The sequence below is a fragment of the Pezoporus wallicus genome, unplaced genomic scaffold (assembly GCF_028554395.1).
Source record: "Pezoporus wallicus isolate ANWC-B61680 ecotype Strahan unplaced genomic scaffold, APGP_CSIRO_Pwel_v1 contig_5418, whole genome shotgun sequence".
NCBI lineage: Eukaryota > Metazoa > Chordata > Aves > Psittaciformes > Psittacidae > Pezoporus > Pezoporus wallicus.
The window spans coordinates 3,549,966-3,573,955 of NW_026640709.1; the positions used below are offsets into that span (position 1 = coordinate 3,549,966).

A 23,990-nucleotide genomic window follows, 5' to 3' on the forward strand; every position below is an offset into this window, starting at 1 on the left:
GTGGGTTACATTTAATTTCACTAACATGCAACACATACCAAGAAAATGAACCAAAAGTTTATTACAGTAATGGAGAATTTGCATCTGTTTGAACTCAGTAATGCTGAAACAGGTTGTATATTTTTTCAAATGATTCTTTTGGAATGAGATGGTGAGATGAGAAGTGTACTGTCAGATGTCTCAGAATTCCTTCAGATTCCTGAAAATTTCAGAAAGAAATTTATTCAGAAAGAAGCTTTTCAGAATTTATAAATAGGGTCCTTGCCTCAGAATTATTCTAATAAAAACCTTAATAAAATATTTCTTTTAAAAAAAGAGGAAAATGCTGCCATTTTAGTGAATATGAGAACAAAATATTAAAAATTAATGTAATAATCCCTCAATTATGTTATAGCATTTTTAGGAAAGAGAATCACAGCAACTGATGGAACAGGTCTTTTCAGTTTTTTTCTTTAATGTTTGGCATGATGTGGTAATTTAAAAAAAAAACAACAACAACAAACATAAAACAAAAAAAGAACTATATTTCAGGTAAATTTTTGAGGGTTTTTTTGTTAAAAAAAGAACTTATATACCAGGAAATTCAATGACTATTAGTTACCAGAAACTTATGATTATATTGTAGAACTGAGGCAGGTCATAGTGTTGTGTGTTAGCTTTCTGCCAATATTACAGTGACAGAGACAAGCTGAATTAATCTGTAGAATTACAACTGCCATTTTAATTAGAACCTTTGATTTAGCCAAGTGTGCCTTCATAGTAGCTGACTTACGATTCCTTTGAACACACTTCTACCATTTTTTGCTTTATCTATCACCAGGCAAATTTCATGATGTTCCTAAATTCTTATTTCATGTTATATCAAATTTTCAGAGTTTTAATTAGGTCCCCTGATTCACTTAGTGCATGTCATCTGTCTCATTTGCTCTTCTCTTCCATGCCTTTCGTCTTAGTCTTCCTCTTCCATTATGACAGATGTTGATAAGATTGTTAAGGATGTTAGAATTCCTAAGAATTCTAAATCAGATTTTTCTCTATATGCTGGTACTTCTTGTCCATATTTTCCTGTAGCTTTTATTATCTGATTAAGGTTAAATAAAGCAATTTTAATTTAGAAAAAAATTCACCCTAGTCTCGGTCATTTAAATATTTACATGGGACATACCTGAGTAACTTTTCTAAATCTTCTATTATTTAAGCCTGTAGGAAGCATCTAGGAAGCTTTCAATGCTTCAGACAGTGCATTAGTAACACCATATATTTGGGAAAATGCATTTCTATAGTATGTTAGAGTAAGTTTAGATACTACTGTAGCTACAAGCTTATTATAATACATATTCATAGAAATCTACTTCTTTATTGATTTATACAAATTTCTTATAGAAGATTATAATAAAATAATTATTAACTTGCAATAGTTGCAATCTTACATAATTATAATAGTGTGTGTTCTGTTGTTGCTGTGTACCACATGCCTGAACATGTGTACTAATACTTTTACATTTTTGTCACTTTATCTAAAATAATTTCTAAATATTGCCTTATATAATTTTCTACAGATTTGTTTAAACACGAAGAAAAACCACAAACCTCTACTGCTACTTTGTTCAACCTTCCAGTCAGAAACTTGCCAATATTGTTGCTGTTATTCTGCTAGTTTTTCCCCGCCCATACGATTCTAATGTGTCTGTCTTCTTCCAAAGTGTTAAAATTTACTTTATTAGCTGTACAGATCCTCTAATTCTACAAACAAAAATGTTAAGTATACATAAATATTCATTCAGTATATGATAACAGTCATAGAAAGTTCAAATTTTTAATGGTAAGAGGCATGTATCATAAGAAAATAATCTTTAAAAGTCGTATAAACTTCCCTGACCTCCGATTTGTTTTACTTAATTTAGTTTATAAAAGACACATAACTGAACAGCTAATAAAAGTCTTTTTTTCCAATATGCTATGTTTAACATTACGTTCTGACTATTGTCTGGCATAAAAACAAATATTCATTAACTTTACTCTGAACATTTTCAAAGGTCTGTCTTATGCTCCAGGTTGCAAAACTAGAGATTAAAGATAAACTTAGACTGTAGCCTAGTCCATTTTACGTAAGCTTTGTAACTCGTAATCCACAACCTGCATGAACTGTGGAGGGATGCTACATTAAAATGTACACATAGATGTAAACGTGTATCTTTCAAAATTTTTGTATCACAACAACTGTGCAGATGATCTCAATTAATTGAAAAGCAGACTTTTTTTCTAAGTCCTGCTGGTCCAATAGCATTGTAGGTACACTACTAGTTATGCAATAAAATGTATGCATCTTTTTTCACCCTTCCATTAACTTTTTTCACTGCACTGTAAACGTATGTTAACATGACATTTGAATTACAAATTCTGAAGTTCTGTTTCCACAGTTCTGTATTAATTTTTGCTGCAGTGAGTTGAAATATATGATGGCGGAAGCAATTTGGTGTGGATATGTTTCATGACACCAAACTGTAACTTGGGTTTAACTCCAAAATAAATTTCCATCTAAATTTAGCTGCTTGGGAATGAAAAGTTGTAGTGAAAAAAAAAATCTTATAGTATAAATTCAGTTAGTTACTAAATGGAAGGTAATGGAAAAATACTAAACAAAATGCAGATAGATGCAAGTTAATTTTCTTACAGTCTTCTACTGTTTCATATCATGGCTTGGAATTTGAATACTTAAGTAAAGCTGAATTCCTGCATCTGTGTTAGGAAAAATGGTTGATTGTGGGATTGGCATTGATTGATTAGTCCTTCCAGTTATGAGACGTCCTCCACTCAGCGCAGAAAATCAGTCTTTAAATACCATCTAGAATTTGTGGAGGCAGGCTGTGTTCCTGGCAGCAATCAGCACACAGGTGGAGTTTTAGAACAAAGTTGTTACTAAAGGCAAATTCCACTGTTTAAACACATATATAATTTTCTGTCTGGTATGCTAGACTAGTACTGGTGGTTTTATTTTAATGTAATTGCTGGATTCCTTAGTGCTTATAGATTTCCATTTCCTCTAATGTAAGTCTAGGTGACTAATTTAGATGTAGGCTTCTACAGTGTTGACATCTACTTCGGTTAGATGAAATATGCCACTAATGTCATAGAATCATCTCAACTTCTTTTTGTAGCCTCTGAAAAGCAAATGAAGTTAGTCTGCCGAGAGTCTTCTGAAGAACATCTCCAGCCCTTCAAGGGGAAACTAGAGGAATTCTTCCAGAAAGGTAATCACATCTTAATACAAAAATAAAATTGGTATGTAGTGTAGTATATAGTGTAGTAGTTTGCAAATTTATAAATAATGTAAGCTGCATTAAGTATCTGTTGCCTCTGAAAATTCCTGTGGATTGTGTTCCTGACATGCCTAGTGTATGTAAGAATAATGGTTACATGGATCTTGGACATCACTTGTCAAAGATAATTGTTCCCTTGATCTCACCGATTTCCTACTGATTGTTTTCTGCTTTGTTCTACATGAAGTAGTGGCATCTTTTATTGATAGTATGGGTTTATGAACTGACAAATTCATATCTAATGATTTTGTCTCGTGTGACACAGAAATAGGCATAGGGAAGTGATTTGCCAGGGTAGAGTCTGGAGACAACTGGGGTGAGAGCCAAGTACATTTTGATATCAGTTCAAAACAGTAAACACACCTTGCTGTTGTTGAGAAGAACAGTCCTGCTCTCTCCTCTTTCCCAGACTGTGTTCCTAGTCACCTGTTTCCGCCAACACCATCATCTCCAGAGCTGTGCAGAACACATAAGAGAATAGATTGGGTTTTTCCCCCTCCAGGTTGTAGTAGTACAGACTATTTGGGAAAACAAAGTGTTACATTTCTGATGACATTATGAGGAATTGTTAAGAATGAGGTATTACCAAAGGACTAGTATTTCTCACAGAAATTGTGAGCAGTTTAGCAATTTATTGTTTGAGAAGTCAAATGAACTATCTGAATCTACTAATCCAAGCAGACTGTTTACTTCATTCAGATTATTGTAATAATTTATGAATTAGCTTAATCCTTTTTATAAAGATTGTCCTAATGTCTTTTTAATAACTTTATTTCATGAGACTATCTTATTAAATACTTTGATAAATGAAAAGAGGATATTTTAAAAGTAGCAGACTGTTGTTGTACTGTTAAAGAAACTAATATTCTCCTTCACCCTTCTCCCAGGCCATGGAACTCAATGGATATATTTGATATATTTTTTCTTTTAGTTGCAAATGCATTTAGACAGTATTAAAGATTAAAATTTCTTGCCACAGAACTTGTAAAACAAGAAATCATAATGGAAATGTTAATGTCACTGCAGGACAGCTGTATTGCCTTTCCAATTTATCTAATTGGAAATTATCACCTACAGATTGACAATAAGACTGAGATAGTAATATATGTATTTCTACAGGACCATTGTATCTCCAGCATACTTCTTAATCTTGCTTGCCAAATTATTATAGCAGATGAGTGTAACTGTAACTTGTATGGATTGATTCATTGTACTGTATGAATTACCCTGTTAGAGCAGCTCAGAAAGAAACTGTATTCATTCCACACTACTAGCCAGTCAGAGCAGTCAGAATCATAGACTCATGTGTAAATCTGGACCATAATTCAATTTTGCCTAGGTCTTGCCAAGACCTTAACCAAATGGTGTCTTCCACGACCATATGGCAGATTCTGTTATTACACCCCAGATCTTTTGGGGACTGTTGTGGTTAGTCTGGTAGGCAGCTAAGCACCACATAACTACTCACTCACTCCCCCTTAGTTGGCTGGAAAAGAGGGTCAGAAGGGTAACAGAGGGAAAACTCATGGGTTGAGATAAAGACAATTTAATAACGAAAGCAAAAGCTGCATGTGCAAGCAAAGCAAAACAAGGAATTCATTCACTACTTCCCGTCAGTAGGCAGGTGTTCAACCATCTCCAGGAAAGCAGGACTTCATCATGTATAACCACTACTTGGGGAGACAAACACCGTAACTCTGATCTTCCCCTGCTTCTTCCTTCTTACCCCAGATTTATTGCTGAGCTTGATGTCATATGGTATGGGTTATCCCTTTGGTCAATTTGGCCAGCTGTCTCACCTGTGGACCCTCCCAGCTTCTTCTGAACCTACAGCCTACTGTAGGGGGTCAGTGTTAGAAATAGAGAAGACCCTGATGCTGTGCAAGCAGTGGTCAGCAATAACTCAGTGGTGTGTTACCAATACTGGTTTGGTCAGAAACACAGTACACAGCACCATACCTGTGCTATGAAGAGCTGCTATGCAGAAAGTTGAACTCTACACCAGCTAAAAACAGTAGAAGGAATAACAAATGTGTACCACTACAGCCCCTCCCCATTCAAAGGCAACGCAGTACCTGGTGGGTGGTAGTTTCTGTGGCATTACAATGAAAATCTTACAAAATTCTACCCTGAAGACAAGGAAAAATAACACAGAAACCCATCTTGATTTATGGTACTAGAACAGGCACTGGACAAATGTCAGGCTCCAAGATTCAGTTTAGATAAGTGTCTGCAAACTCAGCTGCTTCTCTGAAATTAGGAGTTAACTGATAATACTGAGCATCAGTTAAGCATCTGCTTTCAGTTTTGTTTGTTTAAAAAAAGTTGTGGCTGTTTTAAGCAAATGTAAGAAAAAAATGTCTGTTATCTTTCTGCCAGCTCACAGCAAGTATCCAAAGCTCAGATGCTTTTCTGAAACTTCTGGCTTGAAAATAGGGCTGGAACTCATAGATACTCAGGTTTTTCTCACACACACATTTTCCCATCATTTCTAGTTGATGCGGAGTTGGAAATAGTGTAATAAAAAAAACCCATCTTGATTTGCTTAAACTGAACTGTTTACATTTCCTAATTACAATTAATACCAATTAAATATAATACTTGCTGTGTTGTAACAAAAAACACTGAGAGAGTGTTATGGAGACTGACATTCTAAAATGCTAGAGGGGATAAACTGTACTTCTGCTGATGTCAGTGCTGTTTTGTGTAACTGGATGTAATGTAGCCTAGTGCCTTCAACAGGGAATTAGGTGCCAGAACCCTTAGGTTCTATTCCCAGTTTAGCTACTTGACATGTGATACTAGTATAGTTGGTTAATCTCTATTTCAGAGAGCACTTCACTATTCTAGTATCACATGTCAAGTAGCTAAACAAAATGTGAAATAATGATTCTTGCTATTTTTGTAATGAAAGATAATCTTTGTCAAGTATTCTGTGATTCCCACATGAAAGACACCATGTGTAAACTGTGTTAATACTTCATTAGCTGTATTTGGTACACCCATGCCTTTTGAAAAGGGCTTTGATTATCCTCAAAGTAGCAGTAGTCTTTAGTAGATTTAATGATGATGTTTTTAACAAATTTTATTAGTTTTACTATAATATGGAAACCTAAGAATTACTATAAATTAATATACATTCACTGTATTTCCAGTGGACTTACTGTATGATTTAGACTTTTTTTTCAGAACTATATTCATAATGTTTTCCATTTAAACTGCCATGGTATGCAAAACGAACTTTGAAATCGTGAAATTAATACTTGGTTTGGAATGGTCCTTAATTTATTAAATTCTTGCTCAGAATTGCTTAGAAGAAAAGTCCTCTTTTGATATGAAGCTGTCTCACACACTGGTTCCAGGTCAGAAAGTATGTAAAAACCTTAATCTGGGCTCAATTTCCTTCCATATAAACTAGAATGTGCAAATGAAAAGGTCTTCCTGCTTCATAGAATTGAGCATAGGAAAAGCACGGCTGCCTCTCTTAATTTCTCTAAGAATAAAGTATCTTGATGGCGAAGACTTTGCTACTGAAGGAATCAATTTACAGCAGATTCTGGGAAGCAAGTAGTCTGATGTCAAGACAACAGTTTTTGAAAATCATTAATGGTGGAAAGCAAAGCTATTTCGTAAAGGCACATGGTACACTGAAGTGTCCAAGGTAACAGGAAGATGGAGAGGGAGGGATTTGTCAAATAGAGTACATCTGTTGAGGTTAATCCTATAGTAAAAGAAATTGTCCTGTGTCTAGAATTCTAGCCTAGCATTTAGGAAACATTGATTAAGTTCATTCTTTGCTACAACTGCTGTATGTCCTATATAGCATAAAAGATAAACACTCTGCAGTTATGGAACTGTACAATAGAAAAACAGAGTTATAGGCCAAGCTACTCACCACAGTGTTATGTCAGGAGGTAGTGCATTTTTCAGAATAGGTTAGCAACCACATGGAAAAATGTCAGTAAATCTGATTTTTACCGCTGGCTGATTTCTTCGTAGTAATTCTAGCCAGGCTGCAGTAGCTACCTGGGAATGTATCTATTGTACTTTTAAAAGTATTTCTGATGCAGAATAGGAGCATTGATCCACATTTACTCATTTGCCTGTTGGAATGCACCATAGAGGATTATTGAGGTAGTACAGTGGGAAAGAAAATAAGAGCTAAATTCTACTAGAAAAGCTATGAAGATGGTGAGAGAGCTGGAACACCTCTTCTATGAAGAAAGGCTGAGAGAGTTGGGTTTGTTCAGCCTAGAGAGGAGACAGCTCCAAGGATACCTTAGAGCAGCCTTCCAGTATCTAAAGTGAGCCTACAATAAAGCTGGGGAGGGACTTTTAACAAGGGCATGTAGGGATAGGACATGGGGGAAATGGCATTAAACTGAAAGATGGCAAGTTTAGATTAGATATTAGGAAGAAATTCTTTACTGTGAGGGTGGTGAGATACTGGAACCTGTTGCCCCAAGAAGCTGTGCCATCCCTGACCGTGTTCAAAGCTGGATCCTGATCAACCTGGATCAAGGTTGAATGGGACTTTGAGCAACCTGCTCTAGTGGAAGATGTCCCTGCCCGTGGTAGTGGGGTTGGAACTAGATGATCTCTAAGGTCCCAAAGATCCAAAGAATTATATAACTCCGTTCTGTAATTCTGTGATTCTATGATTAAGGCTAGCCGCCTTCACTTGCATGCTAACTAGTCTCCGTTTTGTATTATTCTTGGGGAGATTACACCAAGAAATTAAGAAATATAATAATAATAAATCATCTGAATGTACTAGCTAGAAACTCTGATTGAAATTGCTGCTTTCTCTGACATGAAAATAGGGAGGATAAAAAGGGGGACTTGCAGCATTCCATGACATACCTGTCTACCTAAAGAGCATAGAGCATGCTCCTGTCTTTTTCAGGTGTTTGAAGCAATTTCACATTAATTTGTTTGATGTAGGTTACTGCAACTGCATCCAGAATTGTTATTTCCTTTATCGTCCATGTCTTCATGCATCTCTGTCAGTTCTGCTTTCATAACTATATTTCCAGAAAAATAATTTATTCTGTTTAAGTAATAAATTCTCATTGGATACTGCAATTCTGTATTTTCTTACAAACTTGTTCAGCAGTAAAAAAGATGAAATACTGATTCTTTATTAGGAATCACTGGTTTTAGATCACAGTTCTAAGTGAAACCTTGTTGAAATAATTTTGACTTCTTATAACCAAATAATTGAAGTAGTAAATCATTTAGAGCTTGATTTCAAGCTAGCATCCAGGAAGATATTTTTATTATTGTTGGTTTTCATTCCTAATATCCCTACTCGGATAATTTTATTATAACATTACTTGTTGGTATCTTAAACTAATTTTCATCAGGCTTTACTTGTTTCTATTTTATTTGTCAATAATACATAAAATACCATCTTATAATTACTTTCATGTAAGATATTTATGCACTAACTTCTCTTCAACTCTACTCTAGCATATTTCAGCTGTCAGACTTCCAGTTTCTTGTTGATTATTTCCTACTTGTTCCTGAGTATATAAATATGCCATCTTAAATGCTGTTCTTGGCCTATAGATACTCGTGCATGGTAATTTATTCTCTTTGTCTAATAGCATCTGTTGCATCAACCCAGGGAAAACAACCTTGTTTATAGCCCTTTACCTAGTTTATAGCCCTTTACGTTTTTTGAGTATAGGAAGATGATAATATAATTTCTTATATTACAGCAAAAATGTTTTTCCAACTCAAACCTCTACCACTTTTCAATCAAAGCAGGATGCTAATCTCATTTAATAGTAGTGAATCAGAAGTCAAGAATACTCCAAAACACTACTGTCAGCACCATTTTCAGAATACAATAATACTTCTTGTATCTCTCTTCCTGTCAACAGGATATGCCTTTATAAATTTTAATATTGTCAAAGATTATCAAGAAATACACATTGGCACTTATTTCCTTTAATAGTCTGACAACAGTATATTGCTGGTTTTAAAACAGATAAAAGGACTATGTTTTAAGTCCTAATTCATAGTAGTTTAGTAAAGCTTGCCTGTAATGACTTCCCAAAATGTCAAAAATCCTTAAGAAATAATTTAAATTTTTACTTCTGTGCAGTTTGTGTGCAATAAAAATACAGCTTGTCTCCCCAAAAAGAATTTAACAGAAAGAAAGAAAAATATTCTGAAACTATATATGAAATTATGGCACATACTTGTCTTCCCACTAGTGTACTCCTCTACCTTAAACTACATATTGGATTATGATACTTGTGTTCTATTATATTTGTAAAGCTCTTGAACATTTTAATGCTGAATAAGTGAAGCAGGAAAATAAAGAGTAATTTTTAAGAGCATCTCATTTAAGTAACAGCTGCTTGTTAAAATATGGTGTGTAAACAGCAGCAGAAAAGCAATAGCACTTATAATGATCTTACAGTTTTCCAGATTTTTTTTTTAACTGCAATTATGAAGCTGCTTCTATCAACCAAAAATCATATTTCTGTAAAGATAACCAGTTCTATATCAGACAATCTTACAGATTCTGTGACTATCCAGTCTGCATATCAAATACTGATTCTTCCTTTTGTGAATAAACTGTACAAATACAGAGACTTTTCACTTCAAAGCTTTATTTTCTGTACTACTTATCATAACTCTTTTTTCCCCTTCATTTGTTTTCACTGAGATGTTTTATTATCTCTGCCACACATATGCGGTTCTCACATTAAACAGTGTGGGAGGATATTTATGTCCAGTGTCAAACATGAAAAATATGTCATACTTCCTTGCAGTGATAATGTTTGCATAAAACTTTTTATCCTTCCCAGCAATGACATTACAGACCGGGCAAAGTTTGTGTTTAGATCTGGAACGCTGTTTTATATGCCATCAGCAGGATTACTTTAATCTTTCAAACTGTTTGTGACAGTCACAACTGTTTTCATCACTCAAAGATCATTGTATTTAAACAGATGAAAGAGTGATTTACATAAATTGGCATGAATCTGCAACACACAACCTTATTGCTGTGGTACTGAGATTGTATAGTCAGACAATAGCCTCAAGTCCATAACACACCAAATAAGGTGTCCTGGAATGTGATTGTATCCATATGCCTCTAACTAATGCAGTATTGATACTGAGCTGATTCAAAGAACAAGAATTTGCTCTAAAATGAGTGTTTCCTCTTACACTACCAAAAGAATTACCAACATCAAAGTCCTGAAAACTGATGTTAATTAAAACTATGACATTTTAGGAAACTTCCATTTGATCATTTTAGAAATAGATATACATCAAATTGCTATAATCAGTTCTACTATATTATGACTTAGTATAATATGAATATAATTTAGAAGGACTTCAAATTAAAAATGCAATGTCGTCATCTCTTAGAAGACAAGGAAAGAATCTCTTAAAGGCAACAGTTCCTTCCATCTTCTTTTCAATTTGATTGTGTTATACTGAATTACCATGACTGATTTAATACAAAATGAAGATGTATACAGTAGTTATAAGATCTATACCTGGAATTACTGATACCTTTAATATAATCACTATCAGCTGCTGGGAGCTTAGTATTCTCTTTAAATTCTCATTGAACCTTTATTTTCTTTTCAATTCCACTGTATTTCTTCCATTGCCCATATAATAGGCTTACACGTAAACAGAACCATAGGTTACATATTTTGTTTTTTCACAGGGATCCTAGTAGGGTGTTCTTTTAGTCCAGCTGTTTTCTTTGTCTTCACTATATTTTTATGAATTTGCTGGATGATCTCCTGTTTATCTACTTATCTTCTGGTGTCATTATTCTTTGTACTGAAGTCAATTCCACTAGCATAGAGTTTGTCTGCTTTTGCCCTTTTGTTGGCATCCTTGTCTTACCCTATTTGTGCTGATATTCCAAGCCAGTGAGCTAATAGAATTTAAATCCCTGTCAAAGCTTTACTTGCAGGATATCAGGATGATACTGATTTATTACTTTAGATTATATCACCTATGAGCAAGTGCTTGAATATATGGAATATATTACTGCAAGGAAAGAGCAGAGTCAAGAATTGGAAAGGATTGAAGAGATTAATGCACTTGATGAATGATGAGAGGCCCAAACAGACTTGCTCTCAAAGACTTTAATACCTACCATCACACCAGTCACTCTCACCTAATGCTTGTCCCCTGGACTCTGTAATTTCATACCATAATCTTTGGATTAATTTTAGAAATACCCTTCACTGCTATCATAATACAAACTGTTTATGACAGTAACATGCTTAATCTGATATGCATTTCTGTAGAATTTCTCTGTATGTTGATCTTTTTTCTCAATTATGTTTTGTACGTGTGCAAGCACATGAATATTCTGCTTTAATGCTTTTGAGCATGATTGATAAAAATACTACATGCTGAAAATTTCAGGAAATTTGAGCTTTCTGGATTGGGTATAAACTGTATTTGCCTTTTTTAAGCAATGGTAACAGGTAAAACCTGCAGGCCAGACAGGAAACAGCCATCAGAAGGAAGATTCTTTCTAAGAAAAAAAGTTAAAGAAATTTGACACCCAAACTTGTTGAACAGGATGTAGCAGGTTCATCTGTTTTGAGAACAAAAATAACAATCACAGTCTTCATAGGGCAAATCTCAGAAATTCGAAGCTAGTTAAAAGACAAAGCACCAGGTTGCTGCTAGGCTCTCAAAACTGGAAAATGACAGAGTAAAAACATATGGATGATAACCATGTTTTAGGATTACAGCTATGATAAAAGACAGACTCCTCCTAAATTCAAGAAAGTCTGACTTCAGGTCATCATTCAACCTCTCCTGCAACTTATTCTGTGATACCTTTGTGCCTAAAAACTCCAGATGCCAGGGCAAGATATTTAAAAATGTACCTTTGTTCTGCTGCTTTGTGAACACCTTGACAGAGGTGGAGAAATCAGTAGTTTTATTTCTCTTAAGAGATGTATGTATGGAATTAATTGGATCAGTACTTCTTTCATGGCGTATAAATCAATTCAGACTTTTTAGCATCAGGATTTTTCAGCCATCTAAACTTTTTTCCCAAGTCAGCTATTTTGAAAATGTCTAAAAAATATTTATCAAAGGACTTCAGCTACTGTATAGTATATTTTAGGATATAACTATTTGTACAAAACATGTGTATAAAGTCTTTCATCTTGAGATTGTCTTGCAATCTGAAAATTCCCTTCACTGTGTTGCTATCTCTGGAACTGAACTTGGTACCAAAGAGGCTCCTAGTGCCCAAGGACAGGCAGGGATAACTGGCACAACAGTGTAGCTTCTTTGGCAAAGCAGAAAACTTTAAATGTTAAAAGAGTATAATGCTAAAGGGAAAAAATGCTGAAAAAAAGGTGTATTTGGGTTGTTTATCTATAGAATTCTCAGTACAGTTTATCGGTAAATATTTATAATATGTTTCCTTACCTTGAATTTTGCACCAGATGCATGACCCAGCATTGACATAGAATTGAATGGGAGTTGGATAAGGTGTATTTATGTGTAAGACTGTTTAAGCTTTTCTCATCAGAGCTTCTTTCCTTACATGTAATTGGGTAGTTCTTAGGCAGAGAATCCCCAGGACAGCTGACTGATTGAAATCATGGTAGGGGAACTTTGACTTTCCTGCCTTTTAAGTGCCAGTCCTTTCTCATTTTAATGTAGTTTGACACTAGTTTGGTTTTGAAGTGAATGAAGTAAATTGTTTCAAGAATTAAAATTTCTTTTCAAATAAAAAAAAAAATCCAAACATTTGATAACATTTCTAGAAATGTTGTCAAATAACTCATCCTATTAAATATTTGATGTAAAGAATCTTGTGCCATTATAGATGCAAACACATTAAATTCCAAAGTATATTCTTGGTTTTACACTGAATATAATTTTTAAAGTCCATTCAACACTTTCTTGTTCTAATGAGAAAAAGAAAAAAGGAATTAAGCTCATTATAACTGGGTTGTTGCAGGAGAATGAGTTTACATATAAAGTTTTGTGTTGCCATCCTCAGAAATATTTTTTGTGGGTTTGATAGGTAAGTTTGAATGAAAATGGTAGTCCATTAAAACTCCAACTAATACTCAATTATATTTAACTCCTCTACTAACGGGTCAGTTGAAATTACCTCCATACTTTAGGATTTCAGTTAAATGATCATTATCATGTGTTTCTGTTCTTCTGTCTGCCTTTTTCATGGACAGATTATAATACTATTATTATTGCTGAGTAAAAGCCATTTCCAAGAGATAGGAGGTACCTCATTAACAGTAAGGTAATAAAGGCCCAAAGGGACAATGAGCAGAAAGTCTGCAGTCGTGGCTTAGCTACTGCACTCACATTCGCTGGTCCTATTATGTACTACTCATTTTCTTTTATTCCCTTTAAATAAGGTTCGACATGAACATTTAAAAATGTTTACATCCGCTGGGGGGTAGAGGGGAAATCTGGGTATTCCCAGCATAGACTTCAACAGAAAATAAGCAAGCAGTAAAAAAAAAAAAAACAGAGCAGGTAGGTGCAATAATAATTCTTGTTATCTTTCCAGTGTTAAATTACACTAGTAGGAGATTTTTACTCTTTTGCATACACTCTTTTTCTCTCAGTGCTTTCTAGGAATGAGTTAAATGGCCTAATGTGTCACACGTGCTTTATTTCTCCCATCCTCCTTTTCCTATAAGAGGAACAGTAGGGGTTTTATTTGTAAACTTAGAGACACTTTTATTTGTTTAAATACAGTTTTCTATGTGTTTATAGAAAAGAAATCGAGCTCAGAAAAAATGTATTCCTTATACTTAAATGCAGCTTGATGTTTCTTGTAAAATTATTGATTGAAAGAATCCTAACAAAATACTTTCTTAAAGTTAGTATCCTGGATTTTATTTGTGTCATGAAGGAGAAATATTGCAGGTCCAAGCTTGCTTCTTCTTTATATTATGTTTCAAATCACAGGCCTTTCACACTAGCAGCTGGATAAATTTTCCTGCATAAATCTAAATTGTAAAATAACTTTCAGTTAAAAATAATACCTAAATATTTGACAAATATTTGTAATTTTGTAAAGGAAATTACTACATTTTTGTTTGGAAAATTGAGCCTATATTACGATATATATATGTATTATTTGCCATCTATCATAACTATTTGTGTGGAATGTATGTAGTCCAACAGAGATGATTTTTCTATTGGTGTATTCTTTAAGTAGAAGTTAAAAAAAGACACGTGTGCTTTTTCATAAAAACGTGTGATTTTTAGCGATATAATTTATTTGTATTGTACTTGTTCTTTCTTATTTAATTCTACCTACTCGAATTTCATATTTCTCAAGATAAATCTTAGGGTTTCATGCTAAATAACAATCTATAAACAGGAAGATTGTTGGTTAAAAATTCAGTTTTATTGAAATTTTTTTTTCTCTCCTGTATAAGACATCAATTTCTTTTTTTTTTTTTAATTTTCTTTAACTGCTAGGTGTTCTCCAAATTCAGTTTTGATCCAGGTATGATTAAGACTAAAATATTGAACTTTAGAGACCAAACAATATCAGGTGCAGTGATGTCAATAGATAAATGTGGAGAAGTTTGCTGTTTATCTTGTTATAGCCAGTCTGTAGTTTTATAAGAAATATTCAAAACAAGCAGTGTTTATTTGGCGCATTTCACATCACTAAAATGCAGTTATAGATGCTAAAAAGAAATAGGCAAAAATCCACCTTAATATTTCAGCTTGCTTTTAAATGTGAATATTTAATATCAATACTTAGATTTAATTTGATTTTAATTTTTATTTGATTTACCTGTAAATATGGGTAGCTGTGTACTTGAGAATCAGTTTGGTCTTGGAATTCTCCTCCCCCATCCTGTCTATACATCAGAGCAAAAAGGGGAAGGTGACTGTCATACTTCCATGCAGCACATTTTTAGAAGGTCAGAATGATTAAATTCACTCTCAGTAATGTAGTTTTTCTGTTCATGCTTTTTATTGACAGTCTTTGTTTCTTAAAGAACCTTCATTGCATTTTTTATTTAAACAGAAATGCAGCAAAGAAACAGATGTGTCCCATATAAAATATGCAATAAATCTTGTCTCACAAATTCTTTGCTCTGAACTTTCTGACAGAAACTGTCAAATATCCACTTTAATTCTAGTATAAAATGTTCACTTTGTGTCATGGCGCCAACCACCATATGCTGGAATAAAGTCAGTAACCAGCAATAAAAAAAGGCAACATGCACACCTTTGAAACAGTACAAGCAATCAACAGTGAGAAAGGTATATATAAATCTATGGAGAATTAATCTCAGCTTTGCCACTATCCTGCTGAGCGTTTACAATGAGACTTTGCTCCCGACCACCAGAAGTGACTTACTTTGCAGGAGGAGTGTATCCTAATGAGGGGAAAATGTAGGGAAAACAAAGCAGCAACTTTTAACCCTCCACCCCCATCCCTTGGATCACCTAGAAGAGCATGTCCCAGTGTGTTCAAACATGTGGGGCCACTACACATCACGTATTGCTGTACTTTAGCTGATCATGTGAAACCAATATTGACTGAGCTCAATCAGCAGAAATGACTATAGCTTCATCAATCATTGTTATCATTCCACAGGAGGAGGCAATGCTATGGCTTTTCTCTTCTAAAAGTTTTCAGGCCACAGATTTCACAAGCTTTTCTGGAATTAGTTTAATTATATTTGTATAATTCATTATTTACCCACCAGATTAGATGTTGGTTCACCATTAATATATTGTTTTTATATATATATATATATATATATATTCTTCTTAGGTTTTTGACAAGACCTCCTGCTTCCTGTTGGTTTTAATAATCATTCAACTATTAAAAAGTTGGTGGGTTTTTTGTCATAAAAATATGCTGATTCTTAAAGTTTTTACTTCTGCTTACAACAGGAGATTGTAGCTTCAGATAATCTGGATAGTTTTCCTAAACGAACAGATTGGATTTAATCTTGTTCTGTTTGAAAGGATTAGAACTAATTTTTCATCTCCATAAACTGTTTAGATACATTTAATCATCTCAAAGATTAATCTTGGAATTAGACCATAACATTATAACAGTTTATTAAAAAGAAATTAGAATTAGAATATATTTCTATAGTGGTTAAGTATAATAAGCTTTTAAAAATATTTATTCTCTGGAACCACGAATGTGGAAGAATAGGAGATTAATGGCTTGATTGCATTTTAAGAGAATGCAGTTTCAAATAATTTAATTGTAATAAATTATAAAATGTAATGCTAGTTCTTGCTTTGGAATTAAGAACTCCAGATCATGGGAAAATAAGACTAATTCTAGTCTAAATTTTAATGAAGCAATTACCTTTTTATGTAGAAGCTAACTGAAAAAAAATAGTCTAAACTTACAAGTCCACTCTCACAGAATACAGTAGAAGCATCAGACCAAGAAACATAATTTTAAGACATATGGGACTTTATGAAAATAAATATAAAAGTTCTTTTCTTTATAGCTAGCTCTAATGTTCTAGTAAAATGACCTTCAACACTTTTTCTGGCACTTTTATAGACAGCGTTATCACTTTTAAAAGAAAACATAATTTCCTAGGTTTTTTATTACCTATGTTAATAAACACTTTCTCTAATGTGTTGCTTGAATGTGTTCTGCTGGTGTTCTGTGCCTCTGTGTGTGTATAAATGTCTACAATTCGTTATGTTTTGATAACACTAAAAGTATTGAATCTTTTATAATGTTAAAGAATTTCTGTGGTCCGTGTTAATTAGACCTTGCCCAGTACCTAAGATACAGGTTGATAACTAATATTCCTGATTACTTGTGGGCAAACTTGTTTGTTTGTTATGCGGCTTCCCAAGACTGCGCAGGGACTCTTTGTATGAATGAAACATTAGTACATGTTCATCACTGGATGTGGGTTTCTTAGTTTAAAAAAAAAAAAAATTGTACCACTGCAAAGGAAAATAAACTTGTAAGGACTGTTTCAAGGGAAGCATGATTAAGCCCTCATGGCAGCAAGTGTTCTGAAGATTGTTTTGAAAGGATTTAAGATGTCTATACCATGTTTTAAACAATCTAAAAAAAATTGCATAGCAAAATCCCATGTTAAGAATGTGATATTTTCTAATTTAGAGAAGAGGTAAAGGAAACAAGGCTTATGGGATCCCACTGCCTGTTGATTGCTCCCCTGCCAATAATTTTTAATGCATTGGCCAATTTTGACCAAATGTGACAGAGTTAAGAGATTCTAAGATACTAAGCTCCTAAAAACTTAATAAAAATATGTGGCTAAATAGACAAGAGTGACCCTATTGGCCTTCCAAGGAGAAAAAGGCTGTATCATGAACTCAACCCTTAATTAATCATTAATGAATCCATCTGGGAACTAGCTCTAAAATACCGATTTGGCACAGTAGGCCAAGTTTCATTGATTCCATTGCTCCCAGATCTTGCTTAATGGACACCATGGAAAAAAGATCTCTTGATAGGTGTGACATTGTTTGCTTTGGGGATTTTTTTGTATTCCAGTATACTGGACATGCAGTGAAATATTTACATATTTTTTTATAAGACGAAAATGCTTCTATGTGAGAATAATGGACTCTAGCCATGTGAAATAATTTGCAGTCATATTAGGTATGTATTTTTAAAATTTGAAATTAATACAATACAATAAAAAGCAAATGAATAATGTTTTACACTCTATATATTCTCCTCTGTTTGCTACTTTTATATATGAAGTCAATTATTAAGTAATAAGAACTATTTTTATAGAGCTAACTTTAATATTATATCTCAAAGCATAGAGTTATGTTAGAAGTAACTCAATATTATAATGTAGAAAAAACAGAACATTCAGATTTTATGTATAGCTCTAGGTAGGTCTATTTTTCTTGAGTATATCTCTGCCTAGAACAGGATACACACCTCCTCTAGAATTTCTGAAACTTTGTAATTTGCTAAAACCTTTTGAGGTTATTTATAAAGCCTATTCAATAATCAGAGTCAAAAGTATAAATGTCTGAAATTGCAAAATTAATTTTTACTGTGTGTACCTAATTTATGAGAACTTCTATACCCTCTGTTGCTATATGCTTTATTGTAAGATGTGTTTTTAAGAAGTAAAACAGTTCTAAATTTGTAATCAGTCTGTATGAAATGTAAGACTTCATTCCAGTAGCATATGAGAGTAGATTAGAAATTAAGTTTCTGTGTCTTTAACAATTCTAAAACACCAATTTCCATACTCAGTACCAAACTTATTCTTGTTAGTTAAGCCATTTTCAAAATGCATTGTATTCCAAGTGAATTATTTGTTTTCTGATTTCACATCTTCTTGCACTAATGTGTATTATTGTGAATACTTGTTTATTTGCACTTGAACTTTATTAATTAGTTTAAAAGATTCTGTTATTTTGATTTCTATTCCTTTGAAATTCACATTTCAAGAAAGTAGATTCTGATAGTGTCAGGTAATGAAATAAATTTTCATGTGTTATGGTACGCAAGTGTCAATTTATAACGTTTACAATGTATTCTATTCATGGCCTTTTTCTGCAGGGCTCTATCTTTTTCTAGATAGTATGATAACATGAATAATAAAAAGATTAAATTGATGTTGATGATACTTATGAACAATTTGTATAAATTGTTAGCCCCATGAAATTTGCTTTGCTGTCATCAGCGAAACAATAAAATGTCACACTGCATCGGAAACTGCAGATCATTTAACATGATAAATCAAATGTCTGGACATTTTGAAGGTAAAAAACCCTATAGACTTGATTTTCATGCATAAAAACTGTCCAAATGATCCAATTGATCTAAATCTTAGTATTCATCTACAGTGAGTTTCCTGTATAACTATGTGCTGTTGTACTGGGTCCAGCTGGGATGGAGTTAATATTCTTCACAGCAGCCAGTATGGGAGTTGTTTTGGATTTGTGGCTAAGACAGCATTGACAACACAGTAGTGTTTTGGCTATTGTTGAGCAGCACTTACACATTGTCAAGGCTTTCTCTTTTTCTCATTCTGTCCCCTCAGCAAGTAGACCGGGGTGGTCAATAGTTGGAAAGGGACACAACCTGGATAGTTGACTCAGACCAAAAGCATATGCCATGTCTGTCATGTCATGCTCAGCAATGAAGGAGGGGAAAGGATTTTGGGAGAGGTAGGCATTGCTCAAAAAATGGCTGGGCATCAGTCAGTTTGTGAGAGGTAGAGAGTGATTGTCCTGCATCACTTGTTTTTAGTTCCCCTTTTCTTCATGTACTGAACTGTCTTTATCGTGACCTGTAGGTTTGTCTCACTTTTGCTCTTCCTGTTCTCTCCCCATCCCACTGGGGTGAGGGGACAAAAGAGCAAGTGCTGTGTACTACATAGCTATTGGCTGCCATTACTCTAAAATAACAATCATTAGGAAAGCACACTTTCATTAAATTGCTCATGATAGTTCTTTGTAGCTCAAAAAACTGCCAGGTGCTAGAATGCGCACCGCCATGAAAATTTTGGTTTCCATGTTATTACCTGTAGTCCAGATAGGTTTTTTTAAAGGATTTCGTAAAAATTAAGTCTATTTAGAAAGATTAGTGTTAACAGATCTATTGAAAGCAAAATCAAAGAAGGCTAAATTCATCTCGCTGTTGACCCTGCTGTTATTTGTACTACTATATGGCATGGGAGCTTAAGCATGTCCAGAATCTTACACAAAACCAGAGAACATCTATATTGCTTTTTACCCACCTAGAAGGCCTTTGAGTTTTTTTCTTCCATTCTACATGGTCTTTGATTAAATAGGGTTATTAAAAAGTTTCCCTTGTATGACAATTGCACTTGAGGATGGATATATATATAGCGTACTCTTACCCATAGAGTCTTCTGAGCTCAGCTTCTGATACCCAAGTATATCAGCAATGGATAATTTCTAAGAATTTAGATCTCTGTTATCAAATACTGGTATGTCTTTATGCTTTAAAAAGACCAGGAAAATAAGGTCTTTTGAGAATAAGATGAGCTTGTTCTCTTCACATAGTAATGTCATAGAATATGGCACTTTGGAAAAAGGCAGCACAACTGAACCTCTCTGGAGGATATACTTTTCTTCCTCAACCCTTGATTAAAGGGCTAGTATGTTTCTAGGATGGGTTTCATCTTATGACTACCTTTCAGCATGCCTTCTTAAGAGGGTTTAGTCTTGACTAATAAGGAGGGTGAATTCCTGTGAGCCTAGAAAATGTCATAATAATCTTTTGTCATTATTTAAACAGCCTCTGTCCAGGCTCTCTAAAGTTCACAGAGGAATGTCATCAGGGGTTTTGATTTGGTTTTGCATGGTTTGGTTTGGCTTTTTGGTTGGCTGTTTTGTTTTCAGGTTTTTTGTTGTTTGTTTTTTTTTTTTGTCTATGTCTTATCCTAGATTCTGTCTTAACTGTGGCTGATTGGAAGACATGAGCCAGAAAAGACCTGTTTTCTTCTGCAGGGAAACAAAACCCTTGTTTTAAGGTGTTTTTTTTTTTCCTTCCCCTACAGAAAAGCCTATAATTTACCAGTCTCTAAAAGTTCATGAAGCATAAGTTTTTGAACCACATGAACTCAGTCTTGGAATATAAAACAAAGAGTTCTAATGTCTTCATCCTAACTCTTAGTGGCCTGAGTGTTCTCATTATTCTGAAGATTGTCATTGCTCCAGAATGCTTAGAAAACCTACTGATACGGAGAAAACTCCAGGAACAAACTTGCCAACAAAGTTTTCAAGCTGACAAGCAGGTATTCTTTATTGCGGTGCCGGGAGACATGGGGGATAGCTCCTCCTAACGTGTGTCTCCCCGTTGCCACACAAGCTGTCCTTTTATAGTCACTGGGCATACATACATATTCATGAAGCTACGTATGGATTACATTATTTTCCAGAAAGTTCCCCGCATGCGTACAGAATTGTGGTGGTCGTCTCTGAGGGTCGTTTACTTCTTCCAACAATCTTCATCACTTCTGGCAGCCTTTGAAGCATGCGCAGTAGATGCTCATACCAGTTTAATTGGTTCGTTAGCACCAGAGACATAATAATCCTCCTTATCAGTTAGTTTAACTGTAGCCCATCCTGGACACCTGAGGTTCCCAGATACTCCTTATCCCTGTGTCCTGTTCTTCTAGACTGTTTTTCTTAAAACTATGTCACAACTATAACGATTTATCTTGTGAGAATTCTCAGTATGTTTTCTAGCTGTACTCTGTTTATATTTTTCTCTATGTATCATGCACCTCAGTAATTTTCCATTGCTACTGTTACAAAGCCATCAAACTTAACTTAAATCTAATTCTAAAGGTTTCTATATTCCATTTTGTGATTTTGTGCCTCCTTGTTTCACTACAAAAAGTTACAAAAAGTTATGCGCCAGAGCTTTCAATTCTGAAAATAGTAAGATACTGAAAAAATAAAAAAGCTGTTAACGGGTACAACTAGATCAGTAGGCTTCTGTAAACTATCCTTCTTGCATGATTTCATGTATTTAAGGTCAGAGAGAAATAACAGAAAATTTATCTAGTCAGACTCAGTAAGCATTAAAAATTTTCACTAGAGGGGCAGAAGTAACTTAAGTTTTTGTGCCGTTGTGTCTACCCATTTTTTCTTTTTTGTCTTCCCTTCTTAGAGCAAGTAGTTTCACCATTTTGTGCTTGCCTCTGTTAGTTACTGACCTCCAGCTTTCAGTCTGTGCCATCATCCAGTATTTTTTTTCATTTTTTCAGTAGTCCGATCCATGAAGAGGTCTCAGTTCTGTTGTAAATGGAAGCTGCTATGCATATATTAGACCCATTAAAAATAAATATTTTCTGGTAATTTCTCATTCTGAAATGGTGTTTGGCATGCTGGTCCATCCTCAGCAAATAGAACATGTAGAAGAAATAAGTTAAGGGGAGTTACCATTTCACTCTAGTACTGTTTCACTCAGAATCATTATAAAATGATGACTTCAAACACTTATTTTTGCATTTCAGTAAAAAGAAGTCACCAGAAATATCTAAGGAAAATTCATAGTATCATAGTCCATTTATTCTCTTATTCTTTGAGGTAGCTAGAAAGATTAATAACACTAGGTTTTGGTTGTCGGGGTTTGTATCTATCTCTAGTGGAAAAGAATATTCTTACAGCAAATTAGAACTGCATATTTTGTAAATACCTCTTTTCCTTTCAAAGTTCTTGTCTGTAGAAAGACATAGAAATTCTTAATTGATCCTGGCTTTTGTATCTATATTCAAAGAAGGTACATTGATTAAGATTGTCTGCTTGACATAGGACAGGATCTGATACTTTATTCAGGATATGAACTAATCCAAACAGTAGAGCATATTAAGAACTTCCATTTAGATGTGAGACCAGACAGCAAACTCTACATTTCATAGTTTCCTGTCATTTTCAGAGCTAGCTAAGTCTAATGACTCCAACAACAGACAGAAGGGTGTCTCCATACCAGATGCCGCTTATGGGAAGTGATTTTGAAGGACCTCTATTTAATATGTATGCATGTAATGTAGAATACCTGTGTCTACGTTATGAAATAATTTGGTGCAGTAGGATTGGATCATCAGAGCAGTAGAGGCTGACGCCATTGTGTTTGCAGTAGAGATGTAAGCTTTGAGTTAGATTTAATCTGAGGTGAACATGTCCATCTCACAGGCTTCAAGGCTGCCTGAAGGCTTAAGCATTATTTTTGTCCTTTTGTCCCTATCAAGTAGCGGAGTGTGTTTGCTGTGGACCTTCCTGTTTAGTTTTCTCCTAATGGAAATCAGTTTGCAAGCACCAGAATTTAGCTTCAAACCAAATCAGTGCTCAATTAATGGGGACAGTGAGGAAATTAGCTTATTAAAAAGCTAATGCCAATAGTCACTGTATTTCAGTGTTGATTACAGTCATGCTTTTCTCCAGTATGCAGAACTGAGTGATACCAGGAGTCTATTTCAAAACAAACAATATGTGCTAGATATAGTTAGGCTATAGAGCACTTCCCACAACAATCTGTGGAAGCTAAAAAGCTTATAAAAGCTTAAGCAGAGAATGAGCAAGTTTTTGGGAGAGAATCCATTGAGAATTACATTGAAATGGCATCCAGTGCAGGAAGCATTTTGTATAAACTACAGAGTCAGAGAAACACTCAGGGGAAGAAGGATCATGTGTTTGTCCTGGTCCTTAACTCTGAGTACCTGCTTCAGTATCTGCCAGAGGCAGGATATTAGCCTAGATGAATCCCTATGCCAATATGGTATGGCTGTTATTTCATTCTTAATTTAAGGAAATTGAGGAAACTGAAATCAAACATGTCGTCTCAGATGAAAGAATTATTTGATCCCACTTCAGCAAAAAGGAAATTCTAAGCAAGCAAAGATGGTGTTGCCAGAGAAATAAAAAAGTGCAAGTTCTTTAATTTACATAGTTCATTTTAATTGCCTGCAGTAATTCCATGAATTAAGATGATAATTGGTATTTTGACAATGGGGTTTTGAGGGCTCTTGAGGAAAACCAGTTTCATGGAAAACATTACTGGGAGCATTGATAGTGTTATTCACTGCAGGTTGTGGAGAGGAGGAAAAGAGCAGAATTCTGAGTGGAAGGTTACTTAGAAATTGTATGGAAGACTAGAGAATTCCTCTGGTTTCTTGTCTTGAACATTATGTGGTA

The 23,990-nt window shown here is 34.4% G+C and overlaps 1 protein-coding gene across 6 annotated transcripts in view; it reads left to right on the forward strand.

Annotated features, from left to right (window-relative positions):
* FMN1 (formin 1) overlaps positions 1-23,990 on the forward strand; it is a 187,904-nt gene that overhangs the window by 148,451 nt on the left and 15,463 nt on the right. For all 6 annotated transcript variants that reach the window (XM_057420082.1, XM_057420085.1, XM_057420084.1 and 3 more), the window contains one exon: positions 3,159-3,251. In XM_057420082.1, coding sequence (XP_057276065.1) covers positions 3,159-3,251 — 93 coding nt within the window. The remainder of the gene's footprint in view (positions 1-3,158; positions 3,252-23,990) is intronic.